This window comes from Pezoporus wallicus, unplaced genomic scaffold (genome assembly GCF_028554395.1).
Source record: "Pezoporus wallicus isolate ANWC-B61680 ecotype Strahan unplaced genomic scaffold, APGP_CSIRO_Pwel_v1 scaffold_11491, whole genome shotgun sequence".
Lineage (NCBI taxonomy): Eukaryota > Metazoa > Chordata > Aves > Psittaciformes > Psittacidae > Pezoporus > Pezoporus wallicus.
In genome coordinates, this window is record NW_026642649.1 from 9,290,644 (window position 1) to 9,308,742 (window position 18,099).

Consider the following 18,099-nt stretch of genomic DNA (forward strand, 5'->3'; position numbering starts at 1 on the left):
GCATAATTCAAGGGATTAAGAGAGGGATGCTGGAGAGGAACCTAGAACTGGAAACTCGGTCTCATCCATCGCTCTAATCTTTTCCCCTTTCCCTGCTGCCCACCTAGAACTGAGACAGGCCATTGCAGGTGAGTCCATGGCCAGCCATGGAAATCGAAGCTGTAACTAGTTTTGGAGCATTTGAGGATGGGAAATTGTAACAAAACACCTTCAGTCAGAAGTGTGGAAGTGTTTCAGTGAAGGATGAATTCAGTGTGGGGAAGATGCACTAGCATTCTGCAGATACCAGAACCAGAGAAGGCAGGCCTGGAAAAAAAGTTACTAGAAATATTAATATATTAATTTTCTACACTTACAAAGGTGTTTCCATCATTTAGGAAAAATCCATTTCTACCTCAACACTCGAGTCCAAATGAATTGAATGTTATTGTTCTGTCACTGTTTATTGTGGGTTATATTTTACTGTGGTTTTAATTATGACAAAGCAAAACCTTCTGAATGAAAGCAAGTGAGGCAGACAGAAGGGGTATGTTCTCTTTCTTAGGTAATAGATGCTATTATTGAATCGGGGAAAAACTTCTCTAAGGAGGAGCGGAAGACGGAGCGTTGTCCTCTGTTGTACCAGTGGCACAGGAAGCAATATGTTGGAGCAGCCCATGGAGTGGCTGGGATCTATTACATGCTCATGCAGGTAAGAGCACCTTCTGTAGGCTGTGGTGGAACACAGGGGTTTCTGGTTTTGCATCAGAGGATCTTATCTTTAGCTTTCATTCATGTGCAGTGTTGTGCTGGGTCAGGGTCTCACAATTTGGAGTTAGTCTCTGTGCAGAGATGCTAGCTCAGGTCCTGGTAGCAGAAGAAAACTGTGACTAACATGGGAGTGAATTAACCCTTGAGTTGTGGTCCAGAGCGCTGGCATTCCAGGAGCTGAAGTTGCCTACAGAGACAGTGAGATGCCTTCCCTTATCCTCATACTTAATTCTGGTGCCTGCAGTTAGACCAGCTAAATGTTCACTTACCATCCATCACTCTTCAGTTTTTTGCTGTTTTTAAATGAGTGCACTGGTGATGCCTCCTGCCCTCCGCGTCCTTTCTCTCTTCTCTGGTGACTTTTAGTTTCACTGTCCTGAAGCTTTTGGAAGACTACCCTTAATCACACCTTAGTCTTCAGTACACTTTTATTCTGTAGATGCTCTTCTTCCTTATCCCCCCTATCTCTTCCCCAAAAATCTGATGTTCCTTAGTGCATCTGTGCCCCTGCTCTCCTCTTTCTGTTGTCCTGAGACAGGAGGTATGCAGAAGAGAGGAACACTCTTCTGTATACCTCAGTATGTTTCTCTCTTCTGTATACCTCCTCTTTCCCACACTTGAATCCATTCCCTCCTGCCCTGAGATTCTGCCATAGGATTGCAGTGTTTTCCAGAACAGTGTGTTTCATCCCTCTGTATCTTACTTCTGTTGTGCAGTCAAGAGGAACCTTAAGATTCATTACAGAAGATGACCATAGAGCTGTAAAATTTGTATTGTTCCTGTTTTATAAAGGTGCTCCCAGTCTGTGCATTTCTGTAAATGTCAATTTTCTTAGCAGCTCCTGCAGAATGACTTTCCTTCAGGCAAGTGGAAGGACTGTACATCCTTGCAGCCTGAACCTGCATACAGATGTTCACTACAGAAGTGACTGAGCTGATATTTGGTGATGCCGCTGTTCCTCAGTTGCAAAAGATGCTGTGATTTCCCCCCCAGCTGTTTCAGATTAACTCACACCAATTCCACCAGCAGCTCAGGCTAAAGTGGCTGACTTTGCTATGGAAGTGGCTACTTCTCTGCTCCTCGGGGGATAAGTTAACCTTACTACAGCCATTTTCTGCAGTGACCAACTCACTGGGGTCTTGGGCTGCTCTGATTTACTGGCCTTTCACTTCCTGCTTTCTTCAGCAAGCATGTCTACCTCCTTCCAGCTCCCTCATCTTCATACAATCATAGAATAGTTAGGGTTGGAAAGGACCTTAAGATCATCTAGTTCCAGCCCCCCTGCCATGGGCAGGGACACCTCACACTAGACCATGCCACTCAAGGCTCTGTCCAACCTGGCCTTGAACACTGCCAGGGTTGGGGTCATTTACCACTTCTTTGGGCAACCTGTTCCAGTGCCTCACCACCCTCACAGTAAAGAATTTCTTCCTTGTATCTTTCTGGCTTCCATTTTTCCTTCCCTAGCTCTGCTGGATTTTCTGAGAAACATCTGGTGCTTTAAAGAAGCCTCTCACTCTTCATTTACTATTCAAGGCTGATAGCAGAAATAGTTGCACAGTGCTTCTTAGTTTAAGCAGAAGCTAGTCTACATGTTAAAATCATAACTTTACATATAATTGCTGCTTTTAAGAATTGCCACAAAGCCACTGTTTATGCAGCACTAGATTACGGTCTTTTCACTGTACATTAAATATTGTGAGTCATGCAGAATTGAGTCATCCACCTCAGAAGAAGATGGCGTATCGGAGTTCATCCTTTCCCCATCCCTCCCACGCTGAATGAGAAGGATTCTTCTGTGTTTTCAACAAAGAATTCAGGAGATGGTTTGTTGAGTGCTTGTTTGATAACAAAAGAATCCAGCATTGCACCTGAGACCATCATTTCTTTACAATGCCTTTATGAGGAAACATGTACTGCTGGATTTATTTCCAGAAAGCTACTGGAGGAATAGGACCTCAGCAGTGTTAAATAACTTGGCCAGGAGGTAGAGGGGGCATTCTGAAGTGCTAGCTAGGGAATGCGGAATCCTAGCCCCTTTCACTAACTCTGAAGCAAAAAATTACTGTTTTTACATCATTCTCTTGGCCAGAGGGTCAGGACACATGCCTGTAGGTTGCTTTTGTAGGCTGGAAGTAGGTGCTGGGAACCTCAGCAGCTTGGGCAAAGAGCTCACTTGTACTCAGATCTTCTCAAAAGCACAAGGTGTGAAGGTTTGTGAAGAGCTCTGCTCTTCTTGGATTTACCTCCCAAGAACAGATGTGCTGGGCTGGGCTTGCCTTGCACAGCTCAAGACTGAAGGCATTTATTGCTGGTACCATCCCATTTGCCTTCTGCTGAAGGGGTGCAGCGTGAAATCAGAGCCCCAAACAAAGCTTCCCCCAGTGCCTCCCAACCCCACAGGTCAGTGAGTGAGGGCTGATCAGCAATAGGGTGTTCCTGATGACAGACTGGTGTATTTCTGATTAACAGCGTGAAGGTTTCTGTTCCACTCACAAAATGCAGAGGTCGACTTTGCTTGAGGAACCTGGTAGGTAGAGATTTGGCAAAACTTTCCTGAAATAGAGGCTTTTGTTTTTTTCAGGTTACTGAAAATGCAGCTATTGAAAGTCTTCCTTCATTTGGCTGTAGACTGCCAACAGCTGCAGACCCAACACATACTGGGTTTCTAAACATTTATTTATGAGAAGCATGCAGGTTGATGGATATATTTTCTTTCTGGCAAGGTTATAAACTAAATATAGGAAATGAGAAAGAAAATTCAGAATAGCAATCTAAGGATGAGTTTGCAGTACAAAGATGTTCAGCTACCAATAGCTGTTGCTTCTGAGATTTGGAAATGCAGATTTATAACCCATAGCTTCAGGGAGTTTTGTTTATGCTGGAAAACTTGACTTTCATAAGCTTTTTCCAGGTATGCCACTACTTACTTACACTCTTCTTCATTTCCTGGGAAACAGGGCAGGTTTGTCTGTGTCAATTCCTGCTAAAACAAAATGTGTAACCCATTGTGTTTTAAGTGTGTATTATGAGCAACATAGCTATAAACCATCTTTCTCCTGTAAGTGTTCTCTTATTCTAAGCTATAAAAAGAGGCCTGGGAGTCTTGAAATCCACATTCTGTTCTCAGTTCTGCTGTAGTCTTTCTGTGTCACCTCCAGTAAGACAGGTGACAACTTGGTGCCCCAGTTTCTTTGTCTCTCCAGTAGCTGTAAAAATGCTCTTCACAATGGTATTGTAATCAGACATTAATTAAATCTGTATGAAGCAATTCAGAGTATTTGGATCGGGGGCACATATGTAGGATACTCGAAAGTAGATTCTAACATGAAGTGTTGATACACAGTTTGTTACTACTCCTGTTAATGGTTTTGTGCTTTCTTGTATGCTTTAGCCGATTGCAAATGTGGGCCAGGAGACCCTGACAGAGCTGGTGAAGCCAAGCATTGACTATGTGCGCCATAAGAAGTTCAGATCTGGGAATTACCCATCGTCACTGAGCAATGAGACTGACAGACTGGTTCACTGGTGCCATGGTGCCCCCGGAGTCATCCACATGCTCATGCAAGCTTACAAGGTGAATCGCTGTGTGTTCATATAGACCTCTGTTTTTACAGAGACCTGTATGTAGGCTTGTTAGATTGTAAGGCTTGCATTTTCCATCTTTCTAGGTCTACTTTCAAACAGAACCCAGGCTAGGCACCCAAAAATCTTAAAATGCTTACATAGGTATGTTTGTAAAGGAAATAAGTGGGTAAAAGTGCTTCTCAGGGTGCTGGTGGTTACTAGGCTTTAGGCTCTCCTGGAAAAGGGCCATGTATTTAAGCAGTTTTGGGTCCTGGGTAAGACTATTGACCTAAATTCCTCAAATCTTCATCCCAAGAGTTTTAAGAGTGATGTTGGTTTTCAGAAGCGTAGGTTCATGTGTCTTGCCAAAGAACATCTTCCGTAAATTACTCCATTAATGAGATAGAGCTCTTGGGAGCTTACCACCAGAGCAAAGGTCCCAGGCGCCTTCTAGGGCATAAATATAACTGCTGAGCTACCACAAGCCTACTGTTTGCTCTTCTCCATCCTTAACTAGGTTTGCTGTCTCTCTTGTGTTGTGCACTTCTGATTTGCGTGGCATTTGAAAGTATGCCATTTAATTACATTCATGCAAATTGATTCTTGCTTTTGACAGCCCTCCTTGGCAGATTCCCTGCTCGGGTGGGCTGATGAAGAGCAGGCTTGGTTTATGGCATAACTACTCTTACTGCTACCTGCAATGTGAGCTGTAAATCTCTTACAGCATTGCCACATGGAGTAGCAGTCACAGTTGCTTTTTCTTTGGGCTGTGGTAGGAGGTTAACACTGCAGACTACTTAAGTTTATTTTCTCTTTTAATTCTTCTTCCCCCTTCTTTGTCATAGACTCATGGAATGGTTTGGATTGGAAAGGATCTTGACATCATCTAGTTCTAACCCCCTGACATGGGTAGGGACACATCACCCTAGACCATGTTGGCCAAATGTGTTGGTTGCCCCAGCACAAAATACTTTCTGGGAGATAAAAGGGTTAGGGCCAAGTTCTGTTTAACAGTCTCCTGGCCTCTTTTTACATTTGAGGTGATGGGGATATGATGCTTTTGTTTTTATGTTACACTTTTTAAAGAGGCAATAAGAAAATTAGGGTACATTTTGCTGGCTGTGCTTTCCTTCACACCAAGCACACGGACTTGTGATAAAGCAGTGTTTGTCCTGGAAATCAAACACTGTTGCCAGGCCTTAATTTGATGTTCTACAGCTCAGTAGCTGGCAAACCCTGTTCAGAGAGACGGCCTTTATGAAGCTTATGGATTTAAGAATCTTGCATGTTAATTGCTTCTTAAATAACCTGGCAGGGAAGCTGTTTCTAAAGGACTAAGTCTACAGTAGTGCATCAGTTACTTGGTTTTGGTGTGTTCTTGATCTGTAGAGAGGCTTAGGCAAAGGGAAGCAAAAAAGTAGCCTTACGAAGATGGGAATCTGGTGATGTTCAGTTTAATTACTTTTATTTTCTGCTGTCTTTATGGGCTCTCTATGTGCAAAGTGCACTTCAGATGCAATAAACCCTATAAAACTGCTCCTTTGCCCAACTGGCTAGTGCTTCTGAGTATTTCTAATACAAATACTAATCAAGGTACTGGGGTGTTCCTCCTTGTAGTTGTGACAGAGAAAGGAGCCCTGTGCTATGCAAAGAGATATTCTTGTGCATTTTTGACATGGAATTGAAGGCAGACATAACCAAGTCTGAGTAGCCAGGAAGAATTACTCAGGCAGATTGGGACCTAGCCCTTTGGGATTATATTTGATGGCCGGTATTGTGTGTTACATTTCTTGGAGGCAAGAATTACATTTCTGTATTTCAAATCAAATGATGTTGTGGCTTGGGAATGGAGGGAAGGATCAAAAAGGACCATAGATTATAGGTTGTAGAACCAAGGGTCTTGAACTTGAATTTTTCCTTTAGGGTCCTGATTTCAGAAGCAAAAACCTGAGAAGTTCTGTCTGTTTCCATGCAGAGAAAGGAGAAGCAACTTAGGAAAGCAAGTCTATGATGAATGGATTATTAAAATTTAAACAAAATTTTATATGGAAAAACTCCAACAGTAAAACAGTGCTCAGGTCCAGCTTTCTTTTGTTGTCATTAGTGTTTTAATTTCTGTGTGTTTATTCTGTTTTTATTCCAGACTTTTAAAGAAGATAAATACTTGAAAGATGCTATGGATTGTAGCGATGTCATCTGGCAGAGAGGTTTATTGAGAAAAGGATATGGGATCTGCCACGGTACAGCTGGCAATGGCTACTCCTTCTTGTCTCTCTATAACCTAACTCAGGACAAAAAGTACCTCTACCGAGCTTGCAAGGTGAGCTCTGCAGCATCCCAGCACGATCACTGTTCCTTTCACATAGTAACACCCGTGCAAGAATAAACTGTGCTTGGAGCAGCTGTTGTGTGCTAGAGCTGGAGCTGGCTGTGCTGCTGGTGGTACAGCAGGGTCCCATCACTTGCTCCCAGTGAAACACACCAATATTCTATAAAGAGGAAAGAGCTAATCACGTACTCAGACATTGAGTCTGAAATCAGCCTCCCTGCATAATAACTGACTGATGTTACGTGGCGCTAATTATTCCATTGAGACATCCACTGTCATCCGCAGCTCCTCAAGCGATACTGTTTGTAGTCTTTTGTAATTATTTGTTTTCAGACTAGTGCCTGTGTGGGGCTTTCAGAGCTCTGAGCTGCAGTTATTAAATTGCTCACTTGGATTTTTTCATTAGTACAAATGGCAGAGAATGACACTCGGAATTTTTCTAATGGAATTGTCCATGTTCTGCTGTCAGCCCTGCCAGTTACCAAATACGAGCGCCTTCTCTGCTTCTGTTTCCTCATCTCATAAGACTGTGGTTGGGTTTTGGTTTGTTCTGTTGGGGTTTTGTTTTCAGCTTAGTTCACTGATGTTAGGTTTTGCATTGCAAACATAGCTGTTTAGCTGAGGTTAAAAAGTATTGCAATGGGAAATTTTATGAGTTGCTTCTTAGGTGCTTTTAGATGAGCTTGACTGTGTGTAAAGCTGCTGTATTCATGGAATCATAGAATGGTTTGGGTTGGAAGGGACCTTAGAGCTCATCCAGTTCCAACCCCCCTGCCATGGGCAGGGACACCTTCCACTAGAGCAGGTTGCTCAAAGCCCCGTCTGGTATTCTAAATTACCTACTGTCCATCATCTACCATCAGTATCATCTCCGCTGTCAGCCTGTCCTCTGTCAGCAGAGCTTTAAAAAGTTGTTGCTTGTTTCACATTTACCCAAGCATGACGCCATGAGGACACCTGTAGGCAGACCTGCTTCCTAGAGCACTCCCATGGCACATGTGTGACTTTCTTAAACGTGGACTCACCCACTGCTGTTGTGTGAGCCACAGCACCCAAGCAGGCGTTGCTGTTGGCATAGCTGTCAGGCTCTCCCTGTCATCTTTTGCCAGCACTGGCAACTCCCCTTAGTGCTGCATTTCTGGCTCAAGAGAGCCCTGACATTCTTCCATACCAGCCTAGAGAAAAGAAAGCATATATCTGTTTTAAAGGCAAAAAAAAGGAGGAGACTCGGTTACAGACCTGAAATGCCTTTGAGAGGGAAGATGTGGCACAGTGGCCAGAGGCTGTTTGCTGGAGGTGCCCAATACTGTCAGGTCTGGCAGCATATTTGCAGCCATTCTGCATTTTAGCATCCCTGGCATTCAGTCAGGCCCTTTGGGCTCTTGCAGGGGAAATCCAGAAGCAGGGAGAGGAATTTGCTTGTCTGGCATTCTTGGAGTCTTTTCTTCTTGAGCCAGAACATGCAGGGAAGCAAGCATGCAGTTATGTTGGTACCTGAAGGGATGTAACTGGGGGAACCTGATGGCTCCCCTCCCAGGGGTGTTTGCTCACACTGAAAGCATGGGCCCCAGGGGAAGGAGTCCGTCCAGCAATCCCTGGTTGCTTCTCAAGAGCCATGGAACACTCACAAGTGAACCAGAAGAGCCCTGTGAATTGCAGAGACCGCTGTGCTTCTTGTTTTTGGCCTTGCAGCTTTTCTCCAGCATTATCAGAAAGGCTCCCAGGAGGCTGAGCCTGCCTGGGAGAGGTGAGAGGGGCTGCGGCATCCTTGGCTGCATGCAGCAGGGAGCATCCGAGCTCTGTGCTGCTCAGCGTTGCGATTAAACCACTGCAGATGGCAAGCATGCCCAGTCTGTGACAGAGAATGGCAGATGTCATCCTGCTAGGAGAGGTTTCTTTCTTTTTCCCCTTGGTTTAACCAAGATGAGTGTGGCTTACTGGATCTGTGAGTTGTGCTGGAGCTGCGACCTTGTAAATGTTGGTTGTGCTTCAGTAGCCTGGGGTGCATTTGTTAAATCTCTGTTGCAGTTCCCAGGCTGGCAGTATATGCAGTAAGATGTGCATGTTGGAAGAACTGATTGTAGTCTAGAAATATGCCATTAATGTGTTCAGTCCTCACGTATACAATAAGGTTACGTGGGGGATTAAACCTTGGTTTGACGATTTATACCTGTCAGGGGTCCAAAAATGTTTCATTAGTTCTTAATAACAGTGTGGACCACAGTGTTTGTGGGGGTTTTGCTGGGTTTTCCTCAAGACATTCACACACATACACACACCCTTACTAAGGGAAGAAAAAAACCACTTCCCAGTAAAACAGAACAAAGTGGGGGGAAGAAGGGAGAAGATGCCACCCTTTATCCTCCTGTTAAACAGAGTGATGGCTGTGGAGTGATCCTTACACCCCATGTACTCCAGCTCTATGGCTTTGGCACCTGGTAGTTAGTAGGATGTTACGTTAGTAGGTTAACTCTCTGGTTCGTTTGCTAGCAGTTTGCCCAAATTGCAGGGGGAGCTGGGAGAAACCTCTCTGTGCTTTGCTTTCCAGGAATCTTCACACTGTATTTTGGATAAGCAGTGGTTTACTTCCAAGCACAGAAATGCCAGGGGAACTTGTAGCCCCCTGTATGCTCTGGGGAGCCATAACGGAGGAATAGATAGATGGCTGCTATTAAGTTGATCCAGATGTGATTCATAAGTCACATATATATGATGTTAGCTACTGCAGCAGCGTTGATCAGACACTCTATGAACTCTTTTTAATGGTATTCCATCTTCTGCAGCAAAATATTGATGACCATAATTGTCTAACTGTATATAGAATGGTTTTACATAAGGCTTGGCGAGAGCAAATAAATAATGCTAAGTAATGGCAGCTGGAGATTTAATACTCTGAATTGGTGCAGAGTGAAAGAAAACCAGAATACAACTAACAACACTGAGTCCTGAGCACATGGATAAATAAAGCACCGAGACAGATAAGAAACTGTTATTATAGTGTGAGAACAGTTTGAAACTGAATGTATCTCTTCTTGCAGCATTTTTCATTGCCATATAGCAGGGGTGATTTATAGGAAGCAGAAGTAAAGTACAGCCCACCTAATGACTTTGTTATGGAACTGAAACTTGTGCTATGGAAATACATCTCCTAAAACCTAATTGCAGCCTTGTCATGGTTGAAGTGGGACAAACTGATCTGGGACAGTGATATCTGTGTTGTCTCTGCTTACACTGTTTTAGTACCGAAACGTACCTTTGTGTAGAGATTAAAGAGATGCAGATACTCAAGCTTTCATTTGACAGTCTTAAATCAAAATAATGACTAAAAAAATCCCAAACTCACTTTTGATGTATTTATTTTTTGTGTCCTGCAGTTTGCTGAATGGTGTTTGGAGTATGGTGCACATGGATGTCGTATTCCTGACCGACCTTATTCTCTCTTTGAAGGTAAAGGGATGGCGTTGTAAATGGCATGGCATTATATGGGAAATAGGGCAACCTCAAAGTTTTGGGTTCCTCTGCTATTAAAAATAGACTCGCTCTCTACTATTACTTCCATCTAAAGGAATTCTGTTCCTTAGCTCATCCATATGTTTGAGAAACATAAGGAATCAGGATTTAAAGCAGTGCTGCTGCTTCATGAACAATGAGCCTAGTGTGCCACCTACCACAAATACATGAAATTACAGCAGACCAAATAGGATTATTTTACAAAGAGGCCAATCCAAGGTGTGAATACAAGTAGTTATATGCTTGATTCCTGCTATATGCTGCGTTATTGTCTAAATATTTAAGGGGAGAAATGGAACTATTCTCATTCATGAGAGCTCCCTTCCATGCACAAGGGGAAACAAGCAGGCATAAAATCTGTTGTATAACAGCTTTGAAATCTGTTGAGATGGTGAAGTAGTGCAGCAATAGGACGATTCATGCTTTAATGCTGCTTTTTATTTAGTTTCTTGATTTGGGGGTCTTTTGTGGGGAGCCAGAATTGTGCATGAAGTTGTCCAAGTCTGCATGTATGCGCACGTTTGTTTCATTTGCATCAGGTGCTGTATTTCAGGAAGGTTCCTTTGTTTGTATGTGCTTAGCTGTTGATAAAATAGGATTTTAGTGTTATAAAACTGTGTGTATTTCTATGCTCCCCTGCTTTAGGTGCCTCTGTTTTCTGTCACCCCAAGGCTCTTATTAGGTTATGCTGGTGTTTGTTAGTGCTTCAGGCTCTGCATGACCTCTTTATGAATAGTGAACAGTTGAATCTGTATATCATAAGTATATGATATACTATATATAAGTATATATATGTGTGTTATAAATATATATATAAGTATATACTTATCATCATAAGTATAATGAAGTTTTGCCTTTGTTTTTTAATCACTGAAATGATGAGCAAGAGCTGCTCGAATTCTGAGGGACAGCCCAAAGCTGGGATTTACTTTCTTAAGTGAGGTAGCATTGAGGTTGTGCAGCTGAAAAGATGCCAGCAGGGAGAGCGTGGTTCTGCCATTTACCTTTTCAAGTGAAACTTGGTTTCCTGAGCACAGTACAAATGAACTTGCTTTTCTATAGGCCCTATTTGATCTGGTGAGGAGGTGTTCAAACATGCGCTGTTGCCTTTGCTGTCATCTCTGCTATTTTAATGTCAAAGATGCACAAGAATCCCTTTCTCATTATGTTTTAGGCATGGCTGGAGCTATTCATTTCCTCTCAGATATTTCAGTACCGGAGACTTCCCGGTTTCCAGCATTTGAACTTGGACCTCAAAGGAGGGAAAACAAAGTGGAACAGGACAGCTAAAACATCGTTTTGAAAGGAAACTGATGCCAAAAGAGATGAGACTGTTCAGTGCCTCTGATACCGAACCAACTCGACCCTGAACTGACGGATGGATAAACCCCTTGTCTCACCCCACCCCTGCCCCAGAGGACCATGAAGTCATTGGAGCATGAATGGGAGAAGCCACATTTCAGTTCTGTTAAAGTGACAGCTTCAAAAGTAGGACAAGAGAAGTCAAGTTTTGAACTCTCTCTCTCCTGTTGTATTTGTCTTCTTCAGGTCTCTGACATGCTCTGCATGTTTATAGGTGTTGTGTGTTGACTCGAGTCTTTTGTTGTTAGCAAAAAGCTGGTCCCTGTGTGAATCTCTGTCCTGTACCTTTGTGCATGACTCACGACAGCACTGTTGCCTTCTGCAGCGTGGTTATCCAGAGAGCTCCACCTTATGCCAGAGTTTGCTGCAGGACAGTGCCCAGCTTCACTGCTGAGCTGGCAACTTCTAAAGAGATGAAAAACATGTTCATGTTCATATTTTTCCGCATTTTTCTCCATAGTTCCTAGAAGCTAAAGTGATGGAGATCAGCCTTTTTTGGTGAAGAGGTATGTTCTCAGAGAAGTTTAAAGGGACATGAATTGTCTTGCTGCTATTGCGGGAGGGTTTTGCTGAAAGCCTGAAAAAGAGGCTTCCTTTGATACCTGCCCCTGTTTAGTGTGTTAGGCACTTAGAACAGGATGGGGATGCTTGTCCCCACCTCTGCAAAGCCACAGCCCATGGCACGAGCTTAAACTGGAGGTTGAGTCACCCATGGGAACCTCCCACTGCCACCAGCAGCAGAGCAGGGATGGCATTAACTGTGCTTCTCCTCTCCTGTACATGGCTTTCTAATAGGCCTGTCCTGCAGCATCTAGTATTGAATGAGTAAGGGAGGGTGTCAGTGCAAGTTTCTCACCCTGGTAACTCAGGATGGCTGTGGCTTCCAGAACCAAAGCAGTGATTTGTTCTGGGCCCTTCCCTCCCTCTCCCAGCCCAGCTGTGTTTAGCCCATGTAGTATTACAGGAGTGATAAATACCAGCTGCTTGTGGAGGCCACAGAAGATTAATGAGCGCTATGAAACCATTGCTAGAGGGTGTAATTGATGTTTATTTCATCTTAAAATCCAAACAGAAAGAGCCCTTTGCCCTTAGTTTTAACTGTGCTGCTGGTGCTCTGCTTCCCATTGTAGTGTGGTGGGGTTGTGAAATACTAGACCTACCTCCCATTGCTCCTGAGGCTCTTGGTTTGGAAGTAGTGGGACACACTCCGAGTACACTTATAGCAGGCTTATATGTGCCAGATAGATAGATGGTAAATATACTTACTGCTCTCACCTGCTCAAGCTCTGTTGTGATCCTTCCCCCAGGTCTCCTTGTGCTGTGTCATTCCAGGTGCTTATTTTAATGGATGTGTGACTTGTGGGCCATCTGCTGAGCTCCAGTGTTTGCAGACAGGCTTGGAAATGCAGTGTTGCCTAAGTGACTTCCTTGAACCTTAGAGAGTCTGTTCGCAAATCCATTGGGATGTTAAATCATCTCCACATTCCGTTCTGCCAGTGCAGGGACAGCTTAATGTCACAGTGTGACTCCTCCTGGTTTGTCGGGTAGGACTAAAACAGCAGAGCAGCTTGGGCAAAGGGCAGAAAATGAGTTGTGAGACACCAAACCCAGCTGTGTCTGTACAGCCTGGGGCAAGGGAAAAGGCAGCAGGAGCAAGGGATGCTCCAGGGCAGGGAGGTGGGGTGAGGCAGACCTGAGCAGAGCTGCAGCAAGCAGTGAGTGACAGGGAGAGCAATGCGCAGAGTGAACCACCAGAGACCATCTCAAATGAGATGTTCCTCCATGGCACAGGCCTGACTCTCAGCCTGTGCATCACTGATCCTGCCCATAGGTAAAGCCAGGGAGGAACCTTGCCCAGGGTGAAGTCTCTCAAATTCTAGGAAAGGAGGCAGGGGACAGCTCCCATCCTGCTCCACATCACCCTACCCCTTATTTTCTTTCCCCTCCACACCTGGGATGGGTTAACAGGGGCTTGGGGCAAATTGCAAGCATGTGTTGTACTGACAGCTTCACATGGGGGGGCAACAGGCAGGTGTTCAGTCAGTGACGGTATAGAGAGATATATATATATATATATACACACACACGCATATGTTGGCTGCTGAGCTTGGAGTGGCACCTGAAGGAATTCCCAAGGGAATTAAAACTTGCTGGTTTAAAAAATCCATATGCATCCACACACTTGGAGACCTGCTTGGTATTAAACTCTTCTAAGATGCTTGAGTGCACCCATCAAACTAAGGAGCCAGTCAGCTATCAGCTCTTTGTGTACCATAGCCAGTCTTCTGCTGCACTGGGGCACGACACTGACTTCCTCCACAGAATCCTCTTGGAATTGAGCAAGACTGGAAACGTATTGAGTTGGGAAGTGTCTGACAGTGCACCTGCCTCATGATGTGACTTTCCCTGTGGCTCTTCCTTCCTGTTCCTCACAGTGCTGCGGGATCTGGGTGGCCAGCTAAGAAAGGGTATTACGTGAAGGTGAAAAGAGGCATTTCACCAAGGCATTGTTTTCACAAATCACTTCAAACTAAAAATGTGGAAAATGTCTTAATATTCCCTGGTTTGCTTTGTCCGTGTGTAATAAGTCTTATCTGTTGCAAAAAGCAGTAGTGTTAATAGTGGAGATGCTCTTTGGGCAGAAAAAGAGGAAAAAATGCTGATGTTTTGTTCTTTGGCTTTATTAGTAAAGATCAAGCTGTGTGGTGGTAACTGGTGTGATTCCTTGTGGTGTTTTCCTTTTTCTGTCTTCCTGTTATACTCCTTCCTTCCCCCAGCCCCGGGGCGAGAGCTGTCCCACTGATCTGACCTGCCCTGGGCAGGGACACCTTCCACTAGAGCAGGTTGCTCCAAGCCCTGTCCAACCTGGTCTTGAACACTGCCAGGGATGGGGCAGCCACAGCTTCTCTGGGCACCCTGTGCCAGCGCCTCAGCACCCTCACAGGAAGAACTTCTGCCTAAGAGCTCATCTCAGTCTCCCCTCTGCCAGGTTTAAGCCATTCCCCTTGTCCTGTCCCTACAGGCCCTTGTCCAAAGCCCCTCTCCAGGTTTCCTGCATCCCCTTTAGGCACTGGAGCTGCTCTAAGGTCTCCCCTTAAGGAGCCTTCTCTTCTCCAGGCTGAACCAGCCCAGCTCTCTCAGCCTGGCTCCAGAGCAGAGCTGCTCCAGCCCTCACAGCATCTCCAGACCCTCCTCAGGATGAACTCTGTCTGAAGCCTCTCTGCCCAGCTGACTAACACCTGTTTTCCAGCTGTGATAAAAGCTGGAAACACTTGATGGGTTTCTCTAGCTAGGCTTTAACAGAAGGAAACCTCAAGTATGCTGCAAGCAAGGGGCAGTGTTCCTGTTTCACAAAGCTGCGTGAGCCACTCAGGGCTCTCCTTACTACTTAGAGCAACTGCTGCTTTTTTGAATTAATGGCATTTCTGCTCTGTAGGTAAGGTAATCTGTACAAAGTGAGGTAGATAAATGCATTGGGGCTTTTCTAACACAGTACTTCTTTGTAACCCTATCATAATAGGGTAGGATAGAGGCGGGAGGAAGCCCGTATGCTGTGTGTCAGGTAATACCTGAAGCCTTGTCCCATCAGGGTGCTTTGATGCAGCAGGCTTTGTCCTGGTGAAATTGTTCACTTGCCTCCCATTTGGTTTCATGCTGATGCAGAAGTGCCCCTCTCCGCCCAGCACTGCAGCTGTGATTTGTACACAGGGAGCACTCATGACCCGTCTTCAGCCACTGCTTCTCCTTGACATCTGCAAGTGGGCTGCTGTAAATCCTGCTGCAGCTATGAGATAAGCTGGGGTTAAGCAGCAGGACAAAGACACAGAGATACACACAGCTATCCTTGTGACTTCTCTCTATACCTCAAGCCAAAATAACACATATGTGCAGCTAAGGAGCTACCTTCACCTGCAGGGGCTGGGGTGGGAGCTTCACTTGTCACTTCCCTCTGCTTTCTCTGCTGTCCCCTTCACCCTGCAGCACACAGCAGCTTGGGACAGTGCCTGCCAGTTGTCTGTCTCCTCTTTAACAGCATTATTAGCTAGCAGGTGCTCTGTAGGAACTGCCTTATGCTGGATCTTCCCCTGCTTGGGCTTTCTTTAGTGGTTTCCTGGCCAAAGAGTACTGTAAAATCCCAGAAGGTAGCTCAAACCCTCAGCAACAGGGCATTGTGGGGCGGATGGACAATGACTCCTACATGGGACCTGCAAATACCTCCTGGCCCATTTATTTCACCCACTGAATTAGAAGTGATGCATTAGATGATAGATCAGAAAAAGAAAATTAAGCAAAAACCAGTAAGGCTCTACCATCTGACAAGGTGGTGTAACCTCCTGGCTGACCTATGTGTCAAAAAAGGTAGCATCTTGGGTATATGCATATAAAACTAACCCATCTGAGGGGCTGGGGTTTGTTTGCTGTAAATAGGGAAGACAGAGCAGTACCTCCTTTGCTTCCTCACATAGTCTGAAGAGCTTGTTGGAACAGGCAGTCCCAGCATTGGAAGCTGTCACAGGGCTCTAAAGAAAAGGGAAAAGAAAACCCATCCACACAGCAAAAAAAACCTTGTCACTACATTAGCTTTTCCCAAAGTAAAGAGACACGAGTGCAGCTGCCTGGCAGCACCAAGCAGAAGTGGAGGGTTGGTACCCCCCTTGTCAAGCCTATCGACAGCACAACTGATGACCGAGGCACATGGAAGGTGCTGCAGGATGCTCCAGGCAACACTTGCCCCTCTCCTGCGAGCCATGAGGCACTCAGTCACACCAGGGAGCAGGGAGAGAGACCCAAGGGGAGGGGAGAACAGAGAACAAACATCTGTGAATGAAGTTTGTGCTACCTCAGCCCAGCAGTGCTGGCTTGACGGGCTCTCACCCACCTTGGCAGTGGTGCTTCAGCTGCTCCGAGCCTCACAGCAAGTGCTGGGGCTGTGTATTTGCTGGAAGGCTGAAAAAGCAGCAGCAGCAAAACCTGATGAACCCTCAGACTGCAGCAAACTCAATTCACCCACCAACACAGAGCCATCCCTCAACAGTACACAGGGCAGCAAAGCAGGTTGGAGGGAAGACGCTTTATGGGAAGAAAACTTACCTTCCTGGGGAAAAAAAGCATCTCCTGATCCTGGGAGGTTCTCTGGCTACAGCCAGCTCTTGCCTTCAATGTGAGCCCAATGTCACCAGTGGCTGAAGGCTGAGCTCTAGCCTGACTACTCAAAGAGGCTTTACAGCCCTGCTGTAAGACATTAAAGCAAGCCTCATTGCTGCTGTTCTTCTGAGCAGGGATCATCTTGAGTGAGATATCACTCTCCCACTGCAGGGCTGAAAGGAGATGTGTGGAATGTACAAGAAGGGATGAGGAAGAACCAAAAGCTGAAGGCAAGTTAATTCCCAAAGTCTCCTGGGATAGGCAGCATCTGAAATGCCAGACAATGACCACAGAGTCACTCTGCACCCCTGCTTGCTGGTAGTAGCTAACTAGAAGGTGATGCTAGAAGTATATTCCTCCTCTTCTCCCCTCTCAAACCAGAGCAAACCCCCCAGGCAGGTCAGAGGGTCTCAGAATACCACCTTCAATTGCCCTTCAGAGCCAAATTTGATTGCAGTGTACCTGGAGGCACAAGCTGCACACAGGGACCATCAGGTCCTGACAAGTCTATAAAGGCCTCTGCTCATTCCCTGCCTGCATGATCCCCGAGGAGGAAAGAGAGCAGAGCACAACCAGTCTTCTATAACCTTTGCTCTTCCTCACTGAGCCAGGACAGTGAAGCCTCCAGCTGAAAACCAACTGCCCACACGCAGCAAGAGCAGGTTCCCTCCTCTTCCCAAGCCTGGGCTTGTCACACAAGCCCTGGACATATGAAGGAGGCCACACCAGGGCTAAGGGTTAAGTGTACCAAGAGCCCCTGGCAGTGCCTTTGCTCTCATCAAAGCAGTGTATTTGGAGATTGCACTGTGGCAGAAAGGGACTGAACCCCTCTCACCCTGCATCACTCCCAATCTTCAAGAACCAGGTCACTGATCCCCACAACACATTAAATCAACTTCCTGATGTAGATGGCAGGATCCCAAAGGCAAACACCACCCTGCCTCATCAGTGAGGCACCAAAGTATCAGCTATGTTAGAGAGAGGATGCAGGAGGAGCACCCAGAGAATCCAGCACAGGAATCCCAACAGATGAAGCATCCACTACACCACGCAAAGTCCACATCAGTGAGGCTGCAGCAGCTGGCAGCTCCTAAGGCATTACTACTGCCAAGTAAAGTCCTGTTGCAAGATGAGGCTTTCCTTTACCTGTGTGACCTGTCATCACTGCCTGCTGGTGAGGAGGAATCCTGCCCTTTCCAGAGGCATGCCTGTAGTCTGTGTTTCACACCTGCCTTGCCAAAGTGCTGTTGAGTACCAGACTCTCGGTGGTGTTAGCCCTGCCTTTGCTCCAGCTCTGCACACAAGAGGTCACACTCCGAACACAGCTCAGTGATACAAAGAACTTTAAACATACGGCTCAGGAAAGAGCAATGAAGAGGGCTAAAGGTACAGCAACATCCAATCTTACTTTACTAAAACACATTCCAAGGGAAAGC

At 45.5% G+C, this 18,099-nt stretch overlaps 1 protein-coding gene across 1 annotated transcript in view; it reads left to right on the forward strand.

Annotated features, from left to right (window-relative positions):
* The window catches only part of LANCL2 (LanC like glutathione S-transferase 2), a 28,992-nt gene extending 17,203 nt beyond the window's left edge, over window positions 1-11,789 (forward strand). Inside the window, exons 5-9 of the mRNA XM_057431270.1 lie at window positions 545-691; window positions 4,145-4,327; window positions 6,461-6,637; window positions 10,021-10,093; window positions 11,331-11,789. Coding sequence (XP_057287253.1) covers window positions 545-691; window positions 4,145-4,327; window positions 6,461-6,637; window positions 10,021-10,093; window positions 11,331-11,446 — 696 coding nt within the window. The 3' untranslated portion in view covers window positions 11,447-11,789. The remainder of the gene's footprint in view (window positions 1-544; window positions 692-4,144; window positions 4,328-6,460; window positions 6,638-10,020; window positions 10,094-11,330) is intronic.
* Window positions 11,790-18,099: the final 6,310 nt, after the last annotated feature.